The sequence below is a fragment of the Schistosoma haematobium genome, chromosome ZW, assembly GCF_000699445.3.
Source record: "Schistosoma haematobium chromosome ZW, whole genome shotgun sequence".
Taxonomy (NCBI): Eukaryota; Metazoa; Platyhelminthes; class Trematoda; order Strigeidida; family Schistosomatidae; genus Schistosoma; species Schistosoma haematobium.
In genome coordinates, this window is record NC_067195.1 from 68,850,955 (window position 1) to 68,870,835 (window position 19,881).

The 19,881-nt window shown below is 31.7% G+C and overlaps 1 protein-coding gene across 2 annotated transcripts in view; it reads right to left on the reverse strand.

The window, feature by feature from the left end:
* Nucleotides 1–19,881, reverse strand: part of MS3_00004247 (uncharacterized protein) — a 230,582-nt gene that overhangs the window by 57,425 nt on the left and 153,276 nt on the right. For both annotated transcript variants that reach the window (XM_051212142.1, XM_051212143.1), the window contains one exon: nt 4,565–4,858. In XM_051212142.1, the coding sequence (XP_051072289.1) occupies nt 4,565–4,858 (294 nt within the window). The remainder of the gene's footprint in view (nt 1–4,564; nt 4,859–19,881) is intronic.

Below are 19,881 nucleotides of genomic sequence, written 5' to 3' on the forward strand. Positions count from 1 at the left end.
TTTTAGTTTCATTCAATTCATGCTACGAAGCGACGAATATTATCCATTACTATGGGTAATATTTATTTCCCGTTTAATATAAGAATAATGAAAATTTCAATGGTTGAGATGAGTCAGTTGAAGCTAGACCACCATGGAAAATCTGGAAGCACTGGACGGCCGTTCCGTCCTATTGTGGAACTCCTCAGCAGTGCGCATCCACGACCTCGCCCCTTGCGAGATTCGAACCCAGGACCTAATGGTTTCGCGCGCGAGCACTTAACCACTAGACCACTGAGCCTGCATCCAATGGTGTTAATGTCTAACTTCAACTAATCCACAACATTTAGCGACATATCCACCAACGGCCGTCCAGTGCTTCCAGGTTTTCCATGGTGGTCTAGCTTCAATTGACTCATGATCTTAACCATTGAAATTATTATTATTTATTTAGTTTCGTTATATTCGTTAAGTAATACGTTTGTATTGTTCTAAAACAAGTATTAATACTGCATAGCACTGAACCTTAGTATATACATTTTAGAAGTATTCCCATCTTTTTTAAATTATTTTATAACTGTATAATCAAAGACAGAAAATGGAACATGTAATATTTGATCATTAAATTCGGAAATACGGATCATTAAGTTTTGATTAGATCTTCTTAAATTTGTTCTACCTTTGAATCATTGAAGAGTCATGAATGTTCACTGATAAGAAATTTCAATATACAAAGAAAATATCACATGGTAAATTCAGTTAAATTATTAATTTACACTTTGACTAATTAAGAGACATTGCATAGAACAACTTAGGAAGAATATATAATCGAATAAAAATAGTCAGTCAGTCAGCTACAACGTAGGACCAGGCACATATATGCATCGGTCCAAGTTGCCATACCTCATTAACACAACAAGATGGACACCGGATTCATAGAAGTAGTTAATTCAGAGGTGGTAATATATAAAAGAAAGATTGCAATAAGGATATAGTACAGGAAGAAAGAATTAGTTCGTAGAAAGAAAGATATGAAGCAATTTTAATCTCTTAGTTGAAGGGAAGATAGAGAGTGTATACACCGACAATTTAAAAAAAAAGTACTTTGTAGAAATTGTATCCATGACTAGTATCCAAATTAAAATGTGATATCTATTGATGGTTGGAAAAAAACATTAAATAGTTGTTCTCTTATGAATATGAAAACTAGTAAACATATAAATTAATCTTACAACAGTTTGAATAGTATAAGTATTTAACAACAATAAAATTGCCTGAAATATGAATCGTTGTAGCAACTTTTTGTTTTTGTTTTTTTAAACTAGACAACAGTTGTTCATATGGTTTTCGTTCCAAGTAGAAAAAAAACGGAGAGAGAGACAGAGAGAGTAATAGAAAGAATGTGAAAAATGCAACTGAAATGAGAAAACTATTTTAAATTCACTACTAATTAATTGATACAATAGGTGATAATATTTATATCCCGTAAGGGTAAACATTTTAAACATTGAAAATAGTTTTATTTTGTTGTTGACACAATTTAAAATCTAATGAACTATTGGTCGAGTTTTTGTAAATAGTTATTGAATGACAAATTTGAGTTCATAATGTTCTATCTCTAAGACTGATGATTATATTCTATATTTATGGATAGAATTAAATCAGAACTAAGAACATTTCAACATGGAATACTGGCGGCCTGTTTAAATATCTAAACTACCGGTTTCTGTCATCTAGATATTTCAACAAGTTATCTGTTTTTCATTTGTTTTGACACATCATTGTGTCTAGTATTCTCATAACCTATTCAGGTGTGTTTATGAAAAGTTCACGACCTTTCGCTGTACAAGTTACAAAAAAGTACAATCAGAGGCATTGTGGTGGCTGGCAATAGTCACTGAAATGAATGAATATCATTTAATTGTTGATTCCTGAAATACTAACACGTAACTGGTGATCACTCAATATTTATTGTCAGGATTGATCAAGAAATAAGAAAAAGAAACTTGTTGGAGTACTTTGTGCTGAGAATTCATATTGTATCAAAAATATAATATTAGGCAAATTCATTAATAACAGTTAGTGTGAACTCTACCAGTTAATTGTTAATTATAACATGGGCTTAAGTAAATTTGATGAGACTATAACATATGGACGCTCTTTGAGCGATGCAAAAGTGACCTTAAGAACGTCCACTTACTAATTAGGACTAAATAAGAATTAAAAAGCAGTGTGAGGAATCAGAATTATGATTAACAGTTGGTGATTAGGGTTAAAAATTAGATTTAGGGTTTTCATCACGAAATGAAATAAGCTCAAATGCCAAAATACTATTTATATAAATAGGTGAATGAATTTCGAGCCAAAATCCAAGACTTGTTATCCTAAATCTGATTGGTTCGTCCATAACTTATAGTCTCGCCGTAAATCTAGCTGAAATCTGAGAATATAATGCAAGTAAATTCATTGTCCGAAAACACGTTTCAATCATTTTAAATTAGAAAAGTATAAAAAAATTTCTGATTGCTTAGTGTTGGGTTTTATAAAATGACCAATATAAAATCGTCAGAATGTAAACTATTGAATAAATGTATAAATGCTGATAGAAAACATTAAAAATTATATAGCACTGCCCCGATTCGATTTACATTTGAATAATTCAGCAAACAGTATATATGCAACAAAATATGATGATCATTTATATCCATGTATAAATACTACCATTTGAAGAATGTACATAAATTCTACCATCTTATCTCTACATAGTACACACAATGTCGAGTCACCTAAACTGGTGGCCACATTGCAACTTGATCGATAGGATTCTATGTGCACTAAGAATGATCTGACATGCATGACATTGATCACCATCCAGTGATCAATCAATTGTAAATAAATTCCTCTGTCATTTCATTAGGTATAGATTTCCTGTAACTAAAATTCATCAGAATTAAATCATAAAATTCTACATGAATATATACCATTTGTTTAGATATCGAGTAAGATCTTTTTAAGAAAAATATTTTCTAAACAACATATGCTTATATTTTACAAATGACTATAACGAAAATGTCTAGGTGTACATTATAATTATTTCCTTCTTTACATTTATTTGCCCTAAGCTATGTCTACATGCAAAGATACAATTAATATTAAAGCATTTAACATTGATAATATCATAATATAATGATGAACATTTCATTATTCAAATATTAAAAATTATACAAGTAACTACCATTTGGAAAGAAATACAAACAAAATATTGACCAGATGTTTGACTACTATGAAAATTACTCATTATTCATTATCTTCAGTGTAAGATCTAAATTCAATTTTAGGATTAAAAAACAAACAAACATTTTCTTCATCAAAAACTAGATGATATACAAGTTTTATTTATTAGTTTACATGCAATTTAGTTCAGAAAGCATAGTTCTCATTACTTGAAATCGATCTTTTAAGTGTTGTCTTTTATCCTAATTCTGATGTCGATACTGTAACCCTTAAACCACTACCCGTTGTTTTATGTGTCGATTCTTTATACATTAAACTGTCTAACTACCACAGTCATAGACCTGTCAGATGGATAAGATTATCATTATTGGTTGTAAAAGTTTAACAAAAGTTAAACTGATTCTTATATATTCAAAAACGGAAAATATAGAACTTTAAAATTAATAAAGTTACATGGTATGATGTAACCCAGAGAAAAATCCCTGCCAATTGATTCGGTTACTTGTAGAAAACATAGGACCTGTTTTAAAAACGTATCGGTGCAAAACACCTTACATTATAGTAGAATAAACGGGAGTTAAGGTAATTTAGTAGTATGACACATTTAGTCGAAAAGCTAGCCACAAGAAGTAGATATGATACTATATTAAGGATTAAGTGAAAGGTAGCCAGTGCTCTGAAGTTTACCGCTGAGATCGAAGTACGAGAATAGCAACCTTTCTTTTCAAAAGTAGGTATGTTTACGTTACATTCTTTGAAGCTGAAGTTTTGTGCATTATAAACGTGGTGAATATCAACGTCCAGTGATTTCGTAAAATAATGCCGTTTCCAGCTTGCGGTAACTTATATCCATACTATCTTTGATATAAGATCAGAGTAGGAGTCTACTCACTTAAATCAGTGACGTTTTACTCCTATACGAAACAATTTACTTATTTCACTTAAAATTTAGTGATCAGATGACAGTACTCACTTTTTTGTTACAGAAAATAACTAGAAACTCTTAAACCGTGCTTACTTCTTGTTTCGTGGGCTATGGCTTACAGGGAACTGTTATATAGTAGAGTAACCGTTCAGGAAGTTGGGAGAATATCTCAACTGACTCATGGTAGTTTGAATTAATAAAACTACTTGTTACTAATGAATATAACTTAAATAAGTTAATATGAGAATAATAAAACAAATTCATATATCACCTACAATAATATTATGACAATATAAAAGTATAAAAACATCTCATCAATTCACTTAAATATCTGTCTAGACATTAAAATCATTTTTATAGGATCAGCTGCAGTTCCCCGTAACATGTACATTTAATATCATTACTCAATACAATATAAATACTTACTTATTCCATCCGACAAAACTGATGTGTATGCTGTTTGAGTGACATTTCTTATAATCGGTTTAGATGGAGGTCGTGAATTCGCGTCTGTATCTACTCTATTCGAACTAGTATATAATACATCGATTGGTCCAATTAGGCGATGTGACACTTGATAACCTCGTATATCACCATGCGTTCTTTCAGGTGGATCCCATGCTAGTTCTAATATTGCATAATCTGCTTTTGGATCACTTGCACCGGGTGGAGTAGCTCTTCGTAGTTGATTTAAACGTAAATTGCGTGGAGCAGAAGGAACTTGAAAACAAATTGAAGGATCCAAAAAACATGGGTTAGAATTAAGAATAAATGGTATGCCCAGATTTTCAGGGCTTTGTTGAACTGAATACATCACTTGTAATAAATAAACAACGGTTATATAAATTTTAGCATACACTATACACGTTTGCATATTGTTTCCAAATAATTGTAATGAAATTACACAAATATGTTAATTAATTCATTCCTTTATGCTTTTTTTGTTGATTTGTTGGTTTTGATAAAAAGTAATATGAACTAATTCCAAATATTGTCAATCAACAATAATCATTCATTTGAAAAACTACCATGTAAACAGATATGTACTGATGACCTTCATCTTGTTTTATTTTTATCCAATGAAATTATTCGAATTTTACACCAATCGAATTACAACAATCTACTTGACCAATGTTTGCTTTTATAATGTTATTTATAATAATGTTGTATAGAAAGATTCGGCAACTAGTCAAATACAAATTTTCAAGAATTCTCAATTCAATTTTTTATAATTCTATTGAAATATTATATTAGGTACAAGTTCTTTCGTTAATTCATTCAGTTGTATTAGTAATTAATCTTGTACTTATTTGATATATTCCAAGGTTCAAAAGAGTTTTCTCAGAACAACAATGTTAACAATTGAGTTGGAATAAGTATAAATAATCATAGATTTCATAAGAAGTAGATGATATTTCAAGATAAAGAATTGTAGTATGATGAAATAGATGATTCTATGAAAATAAATTTATCAAAATTTTAGATATTTTTCAATGGTTACTGTATATGTAGGCGTAATTTGAGTTTGAGTGTTCAAAATATCGTGGTAATACAACAGTATCACTAGTTAGTATCACGTTTTATAGCTTGTATTTCTAAATGAATTCAGTAAATATGATATACGATGACACCATTATTCTTAGAAGACTCAGTTTGGTTGTGTTTAACCACTTGAAATTCAAGACACCATTTAGCTAATAAATATTACCATGTTATAAAACACTTATGATAATTCTTATTTGTATAAAAATTCAACGAATTATCACATAACATAAATATTTTCAATAAAAACACATTCCTTAATTTTAAAAATGATTATCAGAATGATGAGGAGAAATATGTATTCCGCCATAAGGTCAAACCAATATCCGATTTCAAAGGTTTCTTGAAGTTTTCATGATAAGTACACACGATTAGATAGATAATTTTTATCAGATTTAACTTTAAAATGATTGGCATATCATAGATACGAAATTTTTAGTGTTCAATCTATTATTTTTTATGAAACAGTATATACTGAGAATAACTTAACCTTGTTTACCAACTGCAAGTTTATATACTTAGATTCAAACTGTATCTTTTCTTTGTAGGGCCAACTGGTTTTGTTTGAGTGACTTAGTTGAAACAGGTAGAACAGAGTTGAAACTTTCTACCTATAACCAGAAAACCAAGTAAGCATAAGCAATTTAGAAATACCTTCCTGGACTGTCTAAAATCCACATAGATGAAACGAATAAAAAAACTATCGAGAAAAATGAAAAACGCCACTTTAAGTTATTAATGATGATAACTGATAGCCCTCTATACATTTGATGAATTTTTCTTGTGGATTCTGAGACCTTAAAGAGTGACGTATAAGTGTTTACATCTTCAGAACTGCTAGCTGTTATATCTTAGCGAAGATTAAATTACGGGTAAATTCTGAGATCCGTTAATGCAGTATATATTATATATATATATATATATATATATATATATATATATATATATATATATATAAACTTCATTTTGACCCATAGATTATTATTATATATTAAATTATACAGAGTTCATTAGTTATAGTCTCCCATGTTCACAGTCAGCTTTTGGCTTGATCTTGTATAAATCTTATTTCTTATTTTATAGTGTGATACGGTCTGTTTGGCTGGTATATAAATTAAGTATGTTTGAAATAAATAATTTGCATAGTGGAAGCTGTTATTGGCGTTCTCGACTCAACTGGAAGGGCTAAGAGAACATAGGACCAATAAGGACGTTGGGCTGCTCATACCCGTCTAACGTCATTGGTTTAGTACAGTACTAAGATTGTACAAGTTGCATTTTGATTGGCGAATAAATCACGTGATAATTAGCCGGGCTTAAAGTCACAACACTAGTTACCATAATCTCTGCATATATTGGCTATGGGTTTGTTCGATGATTATATTTTACTAGAAAAACAATCTATACATTAATGTCCGTAAAATAGATCGATGTATCCATGTTAATATTGTCGTAACTACAAAAGAGTTTTAACAACAGTTAACTATGCATAAAATAAAGAAATTTGAATATAAGTAACCGAATTAAAAATTGAATCGATTATTTTTTGGAAAAGTGTATTTTTTTGTTTGAGTGAAAATTTGTTTTTCCCCCTCACTTAGCGAAACATTTAGTTTCCATTTTTTTCCCATTTAAAATCTAAAATTAATAATAATTACTCTTCGTTTTTTTTTCATTTACTTCAACTTCACTAACGTTTGCGAAATAATACCGTATAGAAACAGGGTTGTACTATTTAGAAGAAAGAATTGATTACTTTTTGAAGTGCTCAATTAGTTTAATTAGACTCAGTGAAAATTAACATTTTTATGAAAGAATGAAAAATAGTAAACCAAGTTACAATTTAAAAATATGCCTAAAATCATTATATTGTTTCATTTTTCCCAAAGATAGATACAGAAATCATCAGACTATTACCCAATGATCTAGAAGTTAAGTAGTCATGATCTATTCCAGTATTGGTGGATACAATCTGCTGTTGAGTCAAAGTTATAGACTATTAGAATCTCTCAAATATAATTCAGTTAAACATTTATTATTTGCTAGTTATTATTAATCTATTACTTTAATCGTGATTCACTTGGGAAATAAATTTTTTGTAATTAACCATAAAAATTATTGAATTATCTAGATGAATGACATTATTATTACTACTAGTTCTCCTTTTCTTCTGTTTAAAATTTAAACGTTCCATCCTGTGTTGGTAAATGAATAAATCAGAAGAAAGTTTTACGGAGATTTTAGTAATTTTATATTTGAATTTATCAGTCAGTTGAAGCTAGAACACTATGGCATACCTGGAAGCACTGGATGGCCATTTCGTCCTATTGTAGGACTCCTCAACAGTGCCTTTGTTTTAATTATTCTACCTATCGATTTTTATTATCTCAAACCAAGTAATTTGATTCTATACATTCGAATGTATCTTATTATGTAGAACATTATTCAATTGAGTAATAAGTAGTGACATGATTTTTGTAATGGAATTGTATGTTTATTAGTGAAAAATTCTGCATCAATATCAATTGACTATTTGTTAATGAAGATAAGAAGTTATAAACACATATTTATCTTTGTATTGGATAGTACTCAACTACTAGTTTACATTGAAATTATAAATTAATGGTTAAGATCTCTTTTCCAAAGGTTGAACATTGGTTATCTAATTAAAATATTTGTTTTGTATAATAATTTATATTTAAGATATTGTATAATATAGTGAATTTTTACCTCAATTCAATTCGTCATGAATTGAGCACAGTTAACGAGAAATTAAGAGACTTTAAATGTATATGGGCTCTATATGTGATAACTGTTCAACAACAACAAAAATTTCAGTGATAAATTTTGCTGAAAGTAAGTAAGTCCAAAACCTATTAGTAACAACAACAGAATTTTGTAGCTTATATAAAGTTCTCAAGTTTTCATTTGGTGATGACCTCAATACATACTAAACAAGCATACTGAGTTATAAGTAATTTTTTTCGAAATAGCTTAATGATATTCCTCTATTTATAGAACATTGTATATTAAATTATGATAGAGAGATGGTATAAAGAAATAGTGAGAGAAAAAAAATGATCAAATAGTATTCACTTTCGAAAATGATAAAACTTAAATTTCTTTCAGTGTTCTCATTCAGTAAACTGTTGAGTTTGTTTTCAGTTTCAGAGCCGTGTAACTGATATTTTTTTTATTGAGATCATGAATCGATTGATGTTAGATCATCATTGAAAATCTGGAAGTACTAATATGTAAAGTAAGACATTAACACCGTTAGATTCCGGCTCAGTGGTCTAGAGTTCAGACATTCGGCCGCGAGACCGAGGGTCCTAGGTTTGAGTATCAAGTGCAGGATCGTGAATGCGTACTACTGAGGTGTCCAATACTAGGATGAAACGGTCATTTAGTGCTTCCAGGTTTTCAACGATAGTTTAACATCAATCGACTCATGAACTCAATCAAAAAACTTAACAATCTCCTCAACTCCATACTGTTAATAGATGATAATTAACAAACATAACATTACCATGTGATTATGAAAAACTATTTCAGATAAATGTTTATGCAAAACTAATAGACATTTTTCTTAATATTAACAGAATGAACTTTTTATATTCATAAGAGATTTTCCTGAATATTTTACTTTCTAAACCAAAATTTATGGTATGATTTCCATGACTTGTGAGAATTAAATTTTTAAAAAAGACTTTAGCGCTGTTATCTTCAAGACATCATACAGTTCATTTAAAATCTTTATTTATTATTCTTTTATATTAAACTCATTAAATAAATGAAAGTATTCCTTAATAGACCCAATTTTATATTCACTATTCAACGTAGATCTTTATAGTGAATAGTTTTTGTGATATTTTAACACTCCAGTACTGGTGATTCTAATGAAAATGATTAACAATATATATAATGTATAGGAGCCAGCTATATGGAAAAGAAATCATTTTTAATTAAAAACTTGTTCATTAAATCAAGTCAGATAAACTAGAGTGGGTATATCTCATAGGTAACCAAGTGCTCTATTCGAGATAATTACACCATAAATTTAAACTTCCAAGCTTATTTAAGTGATAACTTCAATAATTGAGATCATGAGTCAATTGAACCTAGACCACCATGGAAAATTTGGAAGCACTGGATGGCCGTTTCGTCCTATTGTGGGACTCCTCAGTAGTGCACATCCACGACCTCACCTCTCGGGAATCGAACCCAGGACTTATCAGTCTCGCGCGCGAGTGCTTATTCACTAGACCATTGAGCCGGCATGCTACGGTGTTAATGTATAACTGCAACTAATCCACGAAATTGAACGATACATCCACCAATGGATAACTAGTTTTAACTAGTCCTAATGCACTAACATGAGATTATAAGTTGCACAAATATACAATGTAGCATAATCTATAATATAAACAGTCTTATTAATTATTATCATGTCAAATAGAGATTAATACTGAACTTGATCAATCATTACTGTTTATAAATTTGTAAAATTAATCAAGATTTATACAATATACATTAGATAGTAAAAATGATTGTTTTTAAATCTAATAGATTTAATCTTCTTCTAGAATAAAGTATTCAATTTGATGCCTAAATCATTCAAATATAATGTAAACTTCAAAGAAGGAAATAAGAAAAAAAAATCAAATTAAGAGCAGTCAGTATATTATAGCTTAAATGGTACATATGACTATGGCATATTCACTAACGCAAACGTAAGCACCTCTCTCTCTCTCTCTAAAACAATCCAATCATTGTTAAGAAGTCAACTCAATTAATGTTTATATTTACCGATTTAAAGACATTCAAAAAGTTTTCTTTTTAAAAAGTGAAAACAATAATGTCAAGTTTGACAAGTTAAGTTTTTCATTCAATCCTTTTGTAATTAGAACAAGTGTATTTGACATTGTATGTTCAATTGAATAATGATATAAGTAGTATATTTCACTGGATTATAGAAAATAAAAAAAAATAATTTTATCATAGACGAACAAGAAAAGTCAATATTGTTTTATATTTTTTCTTTCTTTTCTATTTAGAAATTCAATGTCATATAGAATAAGTTTTAATAAAGTGACTATTCTAGTTTGTTTAAATTTAAAGAAAACTATTGTACTATTTTAATTAAATCATGATGTGTAAAACTATCGTTTGTCTAGTTTACGTTAAATTAAGCATTCGTAAACAGTTATTTATGATCATTTGTCATTCTTAGATGTTTCAGAAGGTTAAGAATTCATATTTGGTATGATTTTTTTTTCTAGACAAGTTCATTAAACTATGATTTAGTTTAGAAGCTTCGTTGTCTTCATCGACAACACCAACACATTATTCAGCAAGGATCTTGTTACAAGAAATTTTATAGAATTAACGAACAGATAAGAGGATAACACAAAAATAAGTTCGAAGAACGAATCAAGTAATTCTGTTTTAAAGAAATATCTTTATTTGAATAGGAAATGGGAAGATAGTCAAACTTCTGATATATTCACAAATCAATTGTTGGCAGCGATAAAAAACTTTCTATGCGGCAAAACTGAGACTTACTTTCCCGAGTAGGAACTTGTAACCAGTATATTTAAGGGATAAGCTCCTTAGTATAGTCTCCTCCATGTATATCTATCAGTTACCTTCTCTTGTGGAGAAAGGTACATAAATTATGGCCAGCGCTTGCATTTGATTTTAAGGTTCTTTAAACAATTTGGCCAAATCTACCTAAATTTTTCATATCTTACTCTTTAAAACATAAGGACCTCTTCTCACCCATGGAATGAAGCTGGAACTGTGTATACAAATAGTAAGTTTCATCTTTATCTTTACCATGGCCTTAAATTATTATCATTTAATTTCTTATTTGAGACTGTAACTTACTTACTTACTTACACCTGTTACTCCTCGTGAAGGAGCATAGGTCGCTCACCAGCATTCTCCATCCAACCCTGTCCTGGGCAATCCTTTCCAGCTCCTTCCAGTTGTAATTCATCCTTTTCATATCTGCTTCTATTATCCGACGTAATGTGTTCTTTGGCCTTCCTCTTTTCCGCTTCCCTTCAGGATTCCAAGTTAGAGCTTGCCTCGTGATGCAGTTTGACGATTTGCGTAATGTATGTCCTATCCATTTCCATCGTCTTTTCCTAATTTCCTCTTCAGCTGGAAGTTGGTTTGTTCTCTCCCACAGAAGGCTATTGCTGATGGTATCCGGCCAATGGATGTTGAGTATCTTGCGTAGACAGCTATTTATAAATACTTGTACTTTCTTGATTGTGGTTGTTGTAGTTCTCCAAGTTTCAGCTCCATACAGTAGAATTGCCTTGACGTTCGTATTGAAGATTCTCACTTTGATATTGGTTGAAAGTTGTTTTGAGTTCCATATGTTCTTCAATTGTAGGAATGCGTCCCTTGCTTTGCCAATCCTCGCCTTTACGTCTGCATCTGAACCTCCATGTCTATCGACGATGCTTCCCAGATATGTGAAGGATTCTACATCTTCCAGAGTTTCGCCATCAAGGGTGATTGGATTGCTGTTCTCCGCTTTGAATTTGAGGACCTTGGTTTTCCCTTTGTGTATGCTGAGGCCTACTGATGCAGAGACTGCTGCTACATTGGCTGTCTTTATCTGAATCTGTTCACGTGTACGTGATAGGAGGGCTAGGTCATCTGCGAAGTCCAGATCGTCTAATTGGTTCTGAGCTGTCCATTGTATTCCGTGTTTTCCTTCAGATGTCGAGGTCTTCATAATCCAGTCGACCACCAGAAGAAAGAGGAAGGGAGAGAGTAAACAGCCTTGTCTGACTCCGGTCCTTACTTGGAATGCATCTGTCAGCTGTCCTCCATGCACTACTTTGCACTGTAGTCCGTCGTATGAGTTCCGGATAATATTGACAATCTTCTCAGGAACTCCGTAGTGTCGAAGAAGTTTCCATAATGTCCTCCTATCTACACTGTCGAATGCCTTTTCATAATCAATGAAGTTGATGTATAGTGACGAGTTCCACTCAACTGATTGTTCGACGATGATCCGTAGTGTTGCAATTTGGTCTGTGCACGACCGATCCTTTCGGAATCCAGCTTGTTGATCTCGAAGTTGGGCGTCTACTGCATCCTTCATCCGGTTCAGCAACACCCTGTTGAAGACTTTCCCTGGTATTGACAGTAGTGTAATGCCTCTGTAGTTTTCACATTTGCTCAGATCTCCTTTCTTTGGAATCTTGATGAGGTGTCCTTCTTTCCAGTCCATTGGCACTTGTTCCTCCTCCCAAATCTTTTTGAATAGAGGGTAAAGCATGCTTGTGGTTACTTCGACGTCTGATTTCAGTGCTTCAGCTGGTATGTTGTCGGGTCCTGCTGCTTTCCCGTTCTTGATTTGTCTGACGGCCATTCTAATTTCTTCCGTCGTTGGTGGGTTGACATCTATAGGAAGATCTGTGTGTGCTGCTTCGATGTTCGGTGGATTCATTGGAGCCGGCCTATTCAGGAGTTCCTCGAAGTATTCTACCCATCTGTTTCGCTGTTGTTGAATTTCAGTGATTGGCTTGCCTTCTTTGTCTTTGACCGGCCTCTCTGGTTTACTGTATTTCCCTGATAGTTTCTTCGTTGTATCGTAGAGCTGTTTCATATTTCCTTCTCTAGCAGCTTTTTCTGCCGTCGTTGCTAATTCTTCCACGTATTTCTTCCTGTCGGCTCTAATGCTCCTCTTCACTTGCTTGTTTGCTTCTATGTATTCAGCTTGTGCTTGGACTTTCTCTGCTCGTGTTCGGCTGTTGTTAATTGCTGTCTTCTTGTTCTTCCTTTCTTTGATCTTGTCCAGTGTTTCTATAGAGATCCATTCCTTATGATGGTGTTTCTTTAGGCCCAGAACCTCTTGACACGTTGAAGTCAATGTTTCTTTGATGCCTTTCCAGTTGTCCTCCATGGTAGTTTCTTCTTCCTTCAGTAGATCTTGAAAGGCTTGGAATCTGTTGTTGAGAGCTATCTTGAATTCATTGAGTTTGTCAGTATCTCGAAGGAAGGCTGTATTGAACCTTTGTAGTGCTGTTTGTCCACTTGTCCAGTTCTTTTTAGCTTCAGTTTTAAATTGGCTACAACTAGGTGGTGATCTGAAGCTACGTCAGCTCCTCTCCTGGTTCTCACATCTTCCATTGTCCTTCGGAATTTTTTTGATGCAAATATGGTCTATCTGGTTCTCTGTAGTGTGGTCCGGTGAGATCCATGTAGCCTTGTGTATACGTTTGTGTGGAAATATTGTGCCTCCTATGACTAATTTGTTGAATGCACACAAATTTGCAAATCTTTCTCCATTTTCGTTCCTCTCTCCCAGTCCATGTCGTCCCATAATATCTTCATATCCAGTGTTGTCTATTCCGACCTTGGCATTTAGATCTCCCATCAGAATGGTGAGGTCCTTTCTTGAGCATTTCTCTATGATTGACTGCAGCCGCTCGTAGAATTGATCTTTAATGTCGTCGTTGCTATCATTGGTGGGTGCATAACATTGGATAATATTCATTAAGATCCCCTCCTTCTTTGTTTTGAATGATGCTTTGATGATTCTGGATCCGTGGGATTCCCATCCTACAAGTGCATTTCGTGCTACTTTGGACAGCATTAGAGCAACTCCCTGTGTGTGTGGAGCATTTTCCTCTTCGTGACCGGAGTATAGCAGCATCTCTCCCGTAGCTAGCCTTTTCTGTCCAGCTTGGGTCCAGTGGGTTTCGCTGATTCCCAGTACTGCCAAGTTGTATCTCCTCATTTCCGTTGCTATTTGGCTGGTCTTCCCGGTTTCCCACATTGTTCTAACGTTCCATGTACCTATAAAAATTTTTGCTCTGGTTGTTAGAAGGGGCATCGGCCTCGTGGCTTCCGAAGGAATTCGGCTTTCACCATGAAGCGTCATAATTCTTCTAAATGAAGACCTTCTAACTCTCAGGGCAGAGTTAAAATGGTTTGAATTATTTTTTCTGGTAAGCGTTTTTTAGCGAGTTAGTTTTCTACGGGATGGGGACGCTAACCCCATGCCCAACCCTCCTCCTTTACCCGGGCTTGGGACCGGCAGTAACTCTAGAAGAGCTACAGGCGGAGTTTGAGACTGTAACACTCTCTCTTTAATTATTTCTTATATCCTCATAATTTTACGCAGAGTTGTTTCTGATATCAATTCATTTCATATAACCTGTCTATTATTTCCAATTATCGGAACAAAAACATTTTTGTTGTCATATTTCACATCACAAACTGTTTCTAACTTATTAAGTTTAAAAGGCTCTTTATTTCCTCACAAAATCTTTTCTTGTGATTATTTACGCTAAATAATCAAGTATCCATATATCTGTGATTGCATCGAAGTTCTATTTGTTTTTTGTATGTTTTGCCCTTCAATTGAAAATATGTTGTTGGACGCAAGTTGGTAAACGCAGTTAATTTCTAATTTTGAATTTTAATATTCGTGTTTTTATCATTGCTGAAGTGCAAAGATGACATATCCTTTGTCAGATTTGATTCAGCTAAAATTAATCAGACTATGACATTAAAAAATACTATCAGTTGGTTGTTGGTGCTCTGAATAGTTTTGTTCTAATTTCAGAACTGTATTGTGGACTTCGCAGAAAGATTGAATAAGTTCACAAAATTTTATGAAGGGGTCACTGAAAACTCTACGTTTGTTCGCAGAAGGATGATTGGCTTGTCTTCCATAGAATTGAACAATAACAGATATATCTGACTTCATTTGCCATTGATCTTATTTTGTCAGCTATTCACCTTTGACAAGTTTGGTTATCTAGTTTTGAAACTTGGTAACTGTTTAGTTTCAAACCAGTATTTTTTGAACCAAAAATATATCATATTGAACTAATTTGTTAGGCATATGTTCTTCTTCTTAGAGTTCAATAAAAGTTGGGAATTTAAAACAATTAGTCCCTTTGATAAATCTCAATAATCCAATGAGAAGATGAAGTTTATCAAAATTCTGTGATATATTTGCGCAATGCATTTCGAACAATCTGATCACACATATACTTGTTAAGACATTTATATATGAAAATTAAAAGGTCAACCATATAGTTCAAAGGTAAGCCGTGACATACAAAACAGTGTGGTTACCACTCTGGATAATAAATCAGTATTACCAGGGTAGGTTAGGGGTAAGGACAAATATTTTTGAACGTATAAAGAGGGTTTCAGTTTCTGTATAGCCAAGGCTTCAATAAATCTTCGTATACGTCCTCGAAGGCTTTTGTATTACATTACAAATGCTGATTTGATGTCAACCTTATGACTAGTCTCAATCAAATGTTTCGCGACGGAGGACGATGTTTGTCTGTCCTGTGATCTTATTCGACCATTACATTATCGAAAAAGCTGGGAAACCATTCGAGGTAAACAGTGAGATTTACTATCGAATAAATCAGATTTGCTTCAACTGTTTATGTGTATGATTTTGTGAGAAATGTACTAGTAAACAAAAGTAGATAGATTTGCTGTCCAACTTTTAATGCGTTTTCTAGAATCAAAATGGTTGTATTGTACATAACGGTCTAACACTTTAAAAAATGTTTCTTCACTTAAATTTATAGAATGAGTTCTTTGATGCTTCGTTGTGTCTATACGGAGGAAAAATTATCATATTTCATGAAATGAAAATACCTTTTCAGAAAAATTATGTAATTGTATCTACCTTATAAACATAAATATAAAAGGTTGTCAATTTTTTTATTTTAGTTTTCTTAACTTTGATATCGATAGTGCTAAGAGTTTTTAATGCAAACTGTTAAAACTTAACCGTCGGTTAAAAAGTAGATCTTTTTTGGACTAATACTTAAACAATATTCTATTTTCTATAATCATTATTATTATTATTATTACTATTGTTTAAACATGAATATTAATCTCCCTTATAAATGATACATTCACTTCGCATTCATCCCTCCTTATTACATCTGACTAATTTTTCACACTACAGTCTTGCATTAAACATTTGACCGAATTGTAATTGCACTATTATTTCTCTCACCAGATCTGACCCTTATTTATTCGGATCATGGATCTTAAATTTCATCTAACATATATAGAGATTCAAGTTAATATTCCATTTAAGTCATATGAACATTAACAATTTTATTGTATTTTGTTTGACAATCCTAAATTCACATGGTTTAAATGATTCACTTTACCCTTAACCTGGTCATTTTTCGGATCATTAATTTGGATATATAATTGTAGAACCTGAAGAGAATTTCGTCGAAAAGAATATTTTTCATTTAAAATATTAGTCTTTTAATACGATGAGGGTCTTTAAACGATACTGTTTTTTGTTTAAATTATGGACATAATTACCTTAATTAATTACTTTTTAATTAAATTAATGACATTTTTCCATGGACCACTACTATATAGGGTTTGAAATAAAGTAGAAACTAATTTAATAGTTCAATGAAAGTATACTATACTAATAGCATTCAATAAACTTTAAAATGATCCTGTGAAATTAAACCTACTTTCTAGCCAATTAAAATACAAGAGGTATAAATGAATAATTTATTATGTGAAAATTTGTTATCCTAAATAAAATAAGTTTATTGGTAGAGTATGAACATAACTAACACTTCTATTTTTAAACAGTTAAGCATTCGTTTCAAATAGTAGGTTGATAGCCACCATTTTAATTTTTCCAATAGTTGAGATCATGGAAGCACTTATCACATTCTACATAATGATTAACGTGGATACATTTCTTCAAAAATTATGCAATTTCATTTATTCTAAGAACTTTCAGTATAACCGAAACTAATTGAAATGATGGATTGACTATCAAAAAAACTCCAAATGTATGGATCAATTAATAAGAGGGATTATTGAATGAACAATGATTCTTTTTTTCTGATCCTTTAACACAATTAATAATTCAACCGTTAACAATCTAATTTTAAAAAGATGAATAAATAAGTTTGCTATTTTATAAATTGAAGTCAAATTATTTGTTAAAAAAATAAATTTATCTGCCCCATTAACATGTGAATATTGACTTAAATTATGCTTTCTACTTTGAAGTAGAACACTTTGGACTAATGAAACAGTTTGTTAAAAAATGAATTAAAATGTCTTTTTCAATAGTTCAGATCATGAGTCAGTTGAAGTTAGACCATCATGGAAAACCTGGAAGTCTTGCGCGCGAGACTGATAGGTCCTGAGTTCGAATCCTGCGAGGCGGGGTCATGGATGCGCACTGCTGAGGTGTCCCACAGCAGGACGAAACGGCCATCCAGTGCTTCCAGGTTTTCCATGGTGGTCTAGTTTCAACTACCTCATGATCTCAACTATTGAAATTACTACGATATCCACAAAACCCCTTCTGATACTAAAATGTTTTTGTTAAATAATTAAAGGTTATTAAAAGTCATAGGGGTGTAAAAAATAAATAAAGTGATATCATGAGCAATTATGAATAAAGTACTAGTTTCGTGTGGAAATGTGAACAAGATATAATAGAAAGATTATAATAATAGATTACGTAATACAAATAATAACAATAGATTTAATAAGTTAGCAACGAATTTTAACGTGAATTTTATAAGATAATTAAAATGAATTCGTAAACTTGAGCAACAAGTTATTCATTGTCATAAATAATGACAGCATTACTAATAACAATAAAAATTTCATTGTTCTCACGTCTGATGCGTATTTCGTAATCCATAAATTTTAGAAAGCAAATGAAGCCAATATATGACAGCCACTTTAACGTTAATAGTTAAATAATTTACTCAAATGCTCTTCACTATTAATGTAACTTTGTCGACATGTGGAGTTAATCCGATGAATTAATCCCTAAAGGTTTCTCAAATGAAATCACTTAACGAGAAGTTGTACCATAGTAGTTTTAAGTTGAACTTGAAAGCAAATAACACGGATAAATATTATCACTGTGTTTTTAAAAAAAAGATATTTCTTTCAGAAACAGAAATCCATCTTATAAGCAAAGATGGATAGTGGCTAGCAGTGGAAGCCGTGACGTGCGTTTCGTTCTATTTAAGACTCATCAGCAGGATGTACCTACCTCGGAACTCGAACTCAATACCGTTCGCTTCAAACGTCATCGCGTTATCCACTTAGCTACTGAGTCCTGATAACTACTCACTTGTTCAATGGGATGAAGTTTAAATCCACTTCGTGTTGTTTGCTTGTATCTTCCTATTGTTGTTTAGAACTGCAATTGATCAGTCTCTTTTCTTGCCATATGTGCATCCTATGCGGATTACCTCAATATTGCCTTAATTTTACAAGTTTTATAAGCAAAGATCTTTGCAGTCCTAAATAACAATCGGAAGATACAATCAAATAACATCAAGTGAATTCATTTTAGTTGGATATTAGATTAAATTTACAAATTCGTTTTGTTTACGTTTTCAGAAAACAAATAATTCAAAGAACATAAATCATGACTTTATATATTTCAACAGTCTATTATTTCGTTACAAACAATTTCATCACAAGAAATATTATGATTTATCCTTCTATTCAGTTCATATTTTTCACCAAAGTCTACTATGCTTTATATACGATTAAAATGAGATTTTTTTTTCAAATGAAAAACTTATTGCCTATCCTCTACTTATTTCTAACTGAAAAATAAAATATTGGTGAGAAATAAATCAAAACTCATTTTAAGATTTTTTTTATCACTATTATGGTCAGTACTGACATTTGAGATCGGATAAAAGATGAAATATGTTTCAAGGTTTCAACTTCTTGATTCTTTATTTTTTTCAAAAAAGAAAAAAAAGAAAAAAAGAAATATAATTGAGATTTGTTCATAATTTATTTTTTAATGAAGTTCCAATTTATTCAACTAGTTTGGACAAATTAGATTAATTTTACTATTTTGGCAAGTTTATAAAAGAACGTGCTAAGTTGATGATTAAGTTTTATGAATGGTTTTATTTATTGGGTAAATTCTCTTAGTCATTTATATTCATATGTATCTAACTTAAGTTGAATTTTCCTAGTTTAAATGAAAGTCCAACTGACTATTTCAATAATAAATAGATACAATAATCAAAGTCATTGTATTTACAACTAAAATGGCGCATTTGTACGGCAAAATACGATAGTTTATCATTTAAAGCTAAAAATATTCATGATGCTGTGATCGGCCTTTTATATACAAAGGACATAGCTTCTGATCTCTT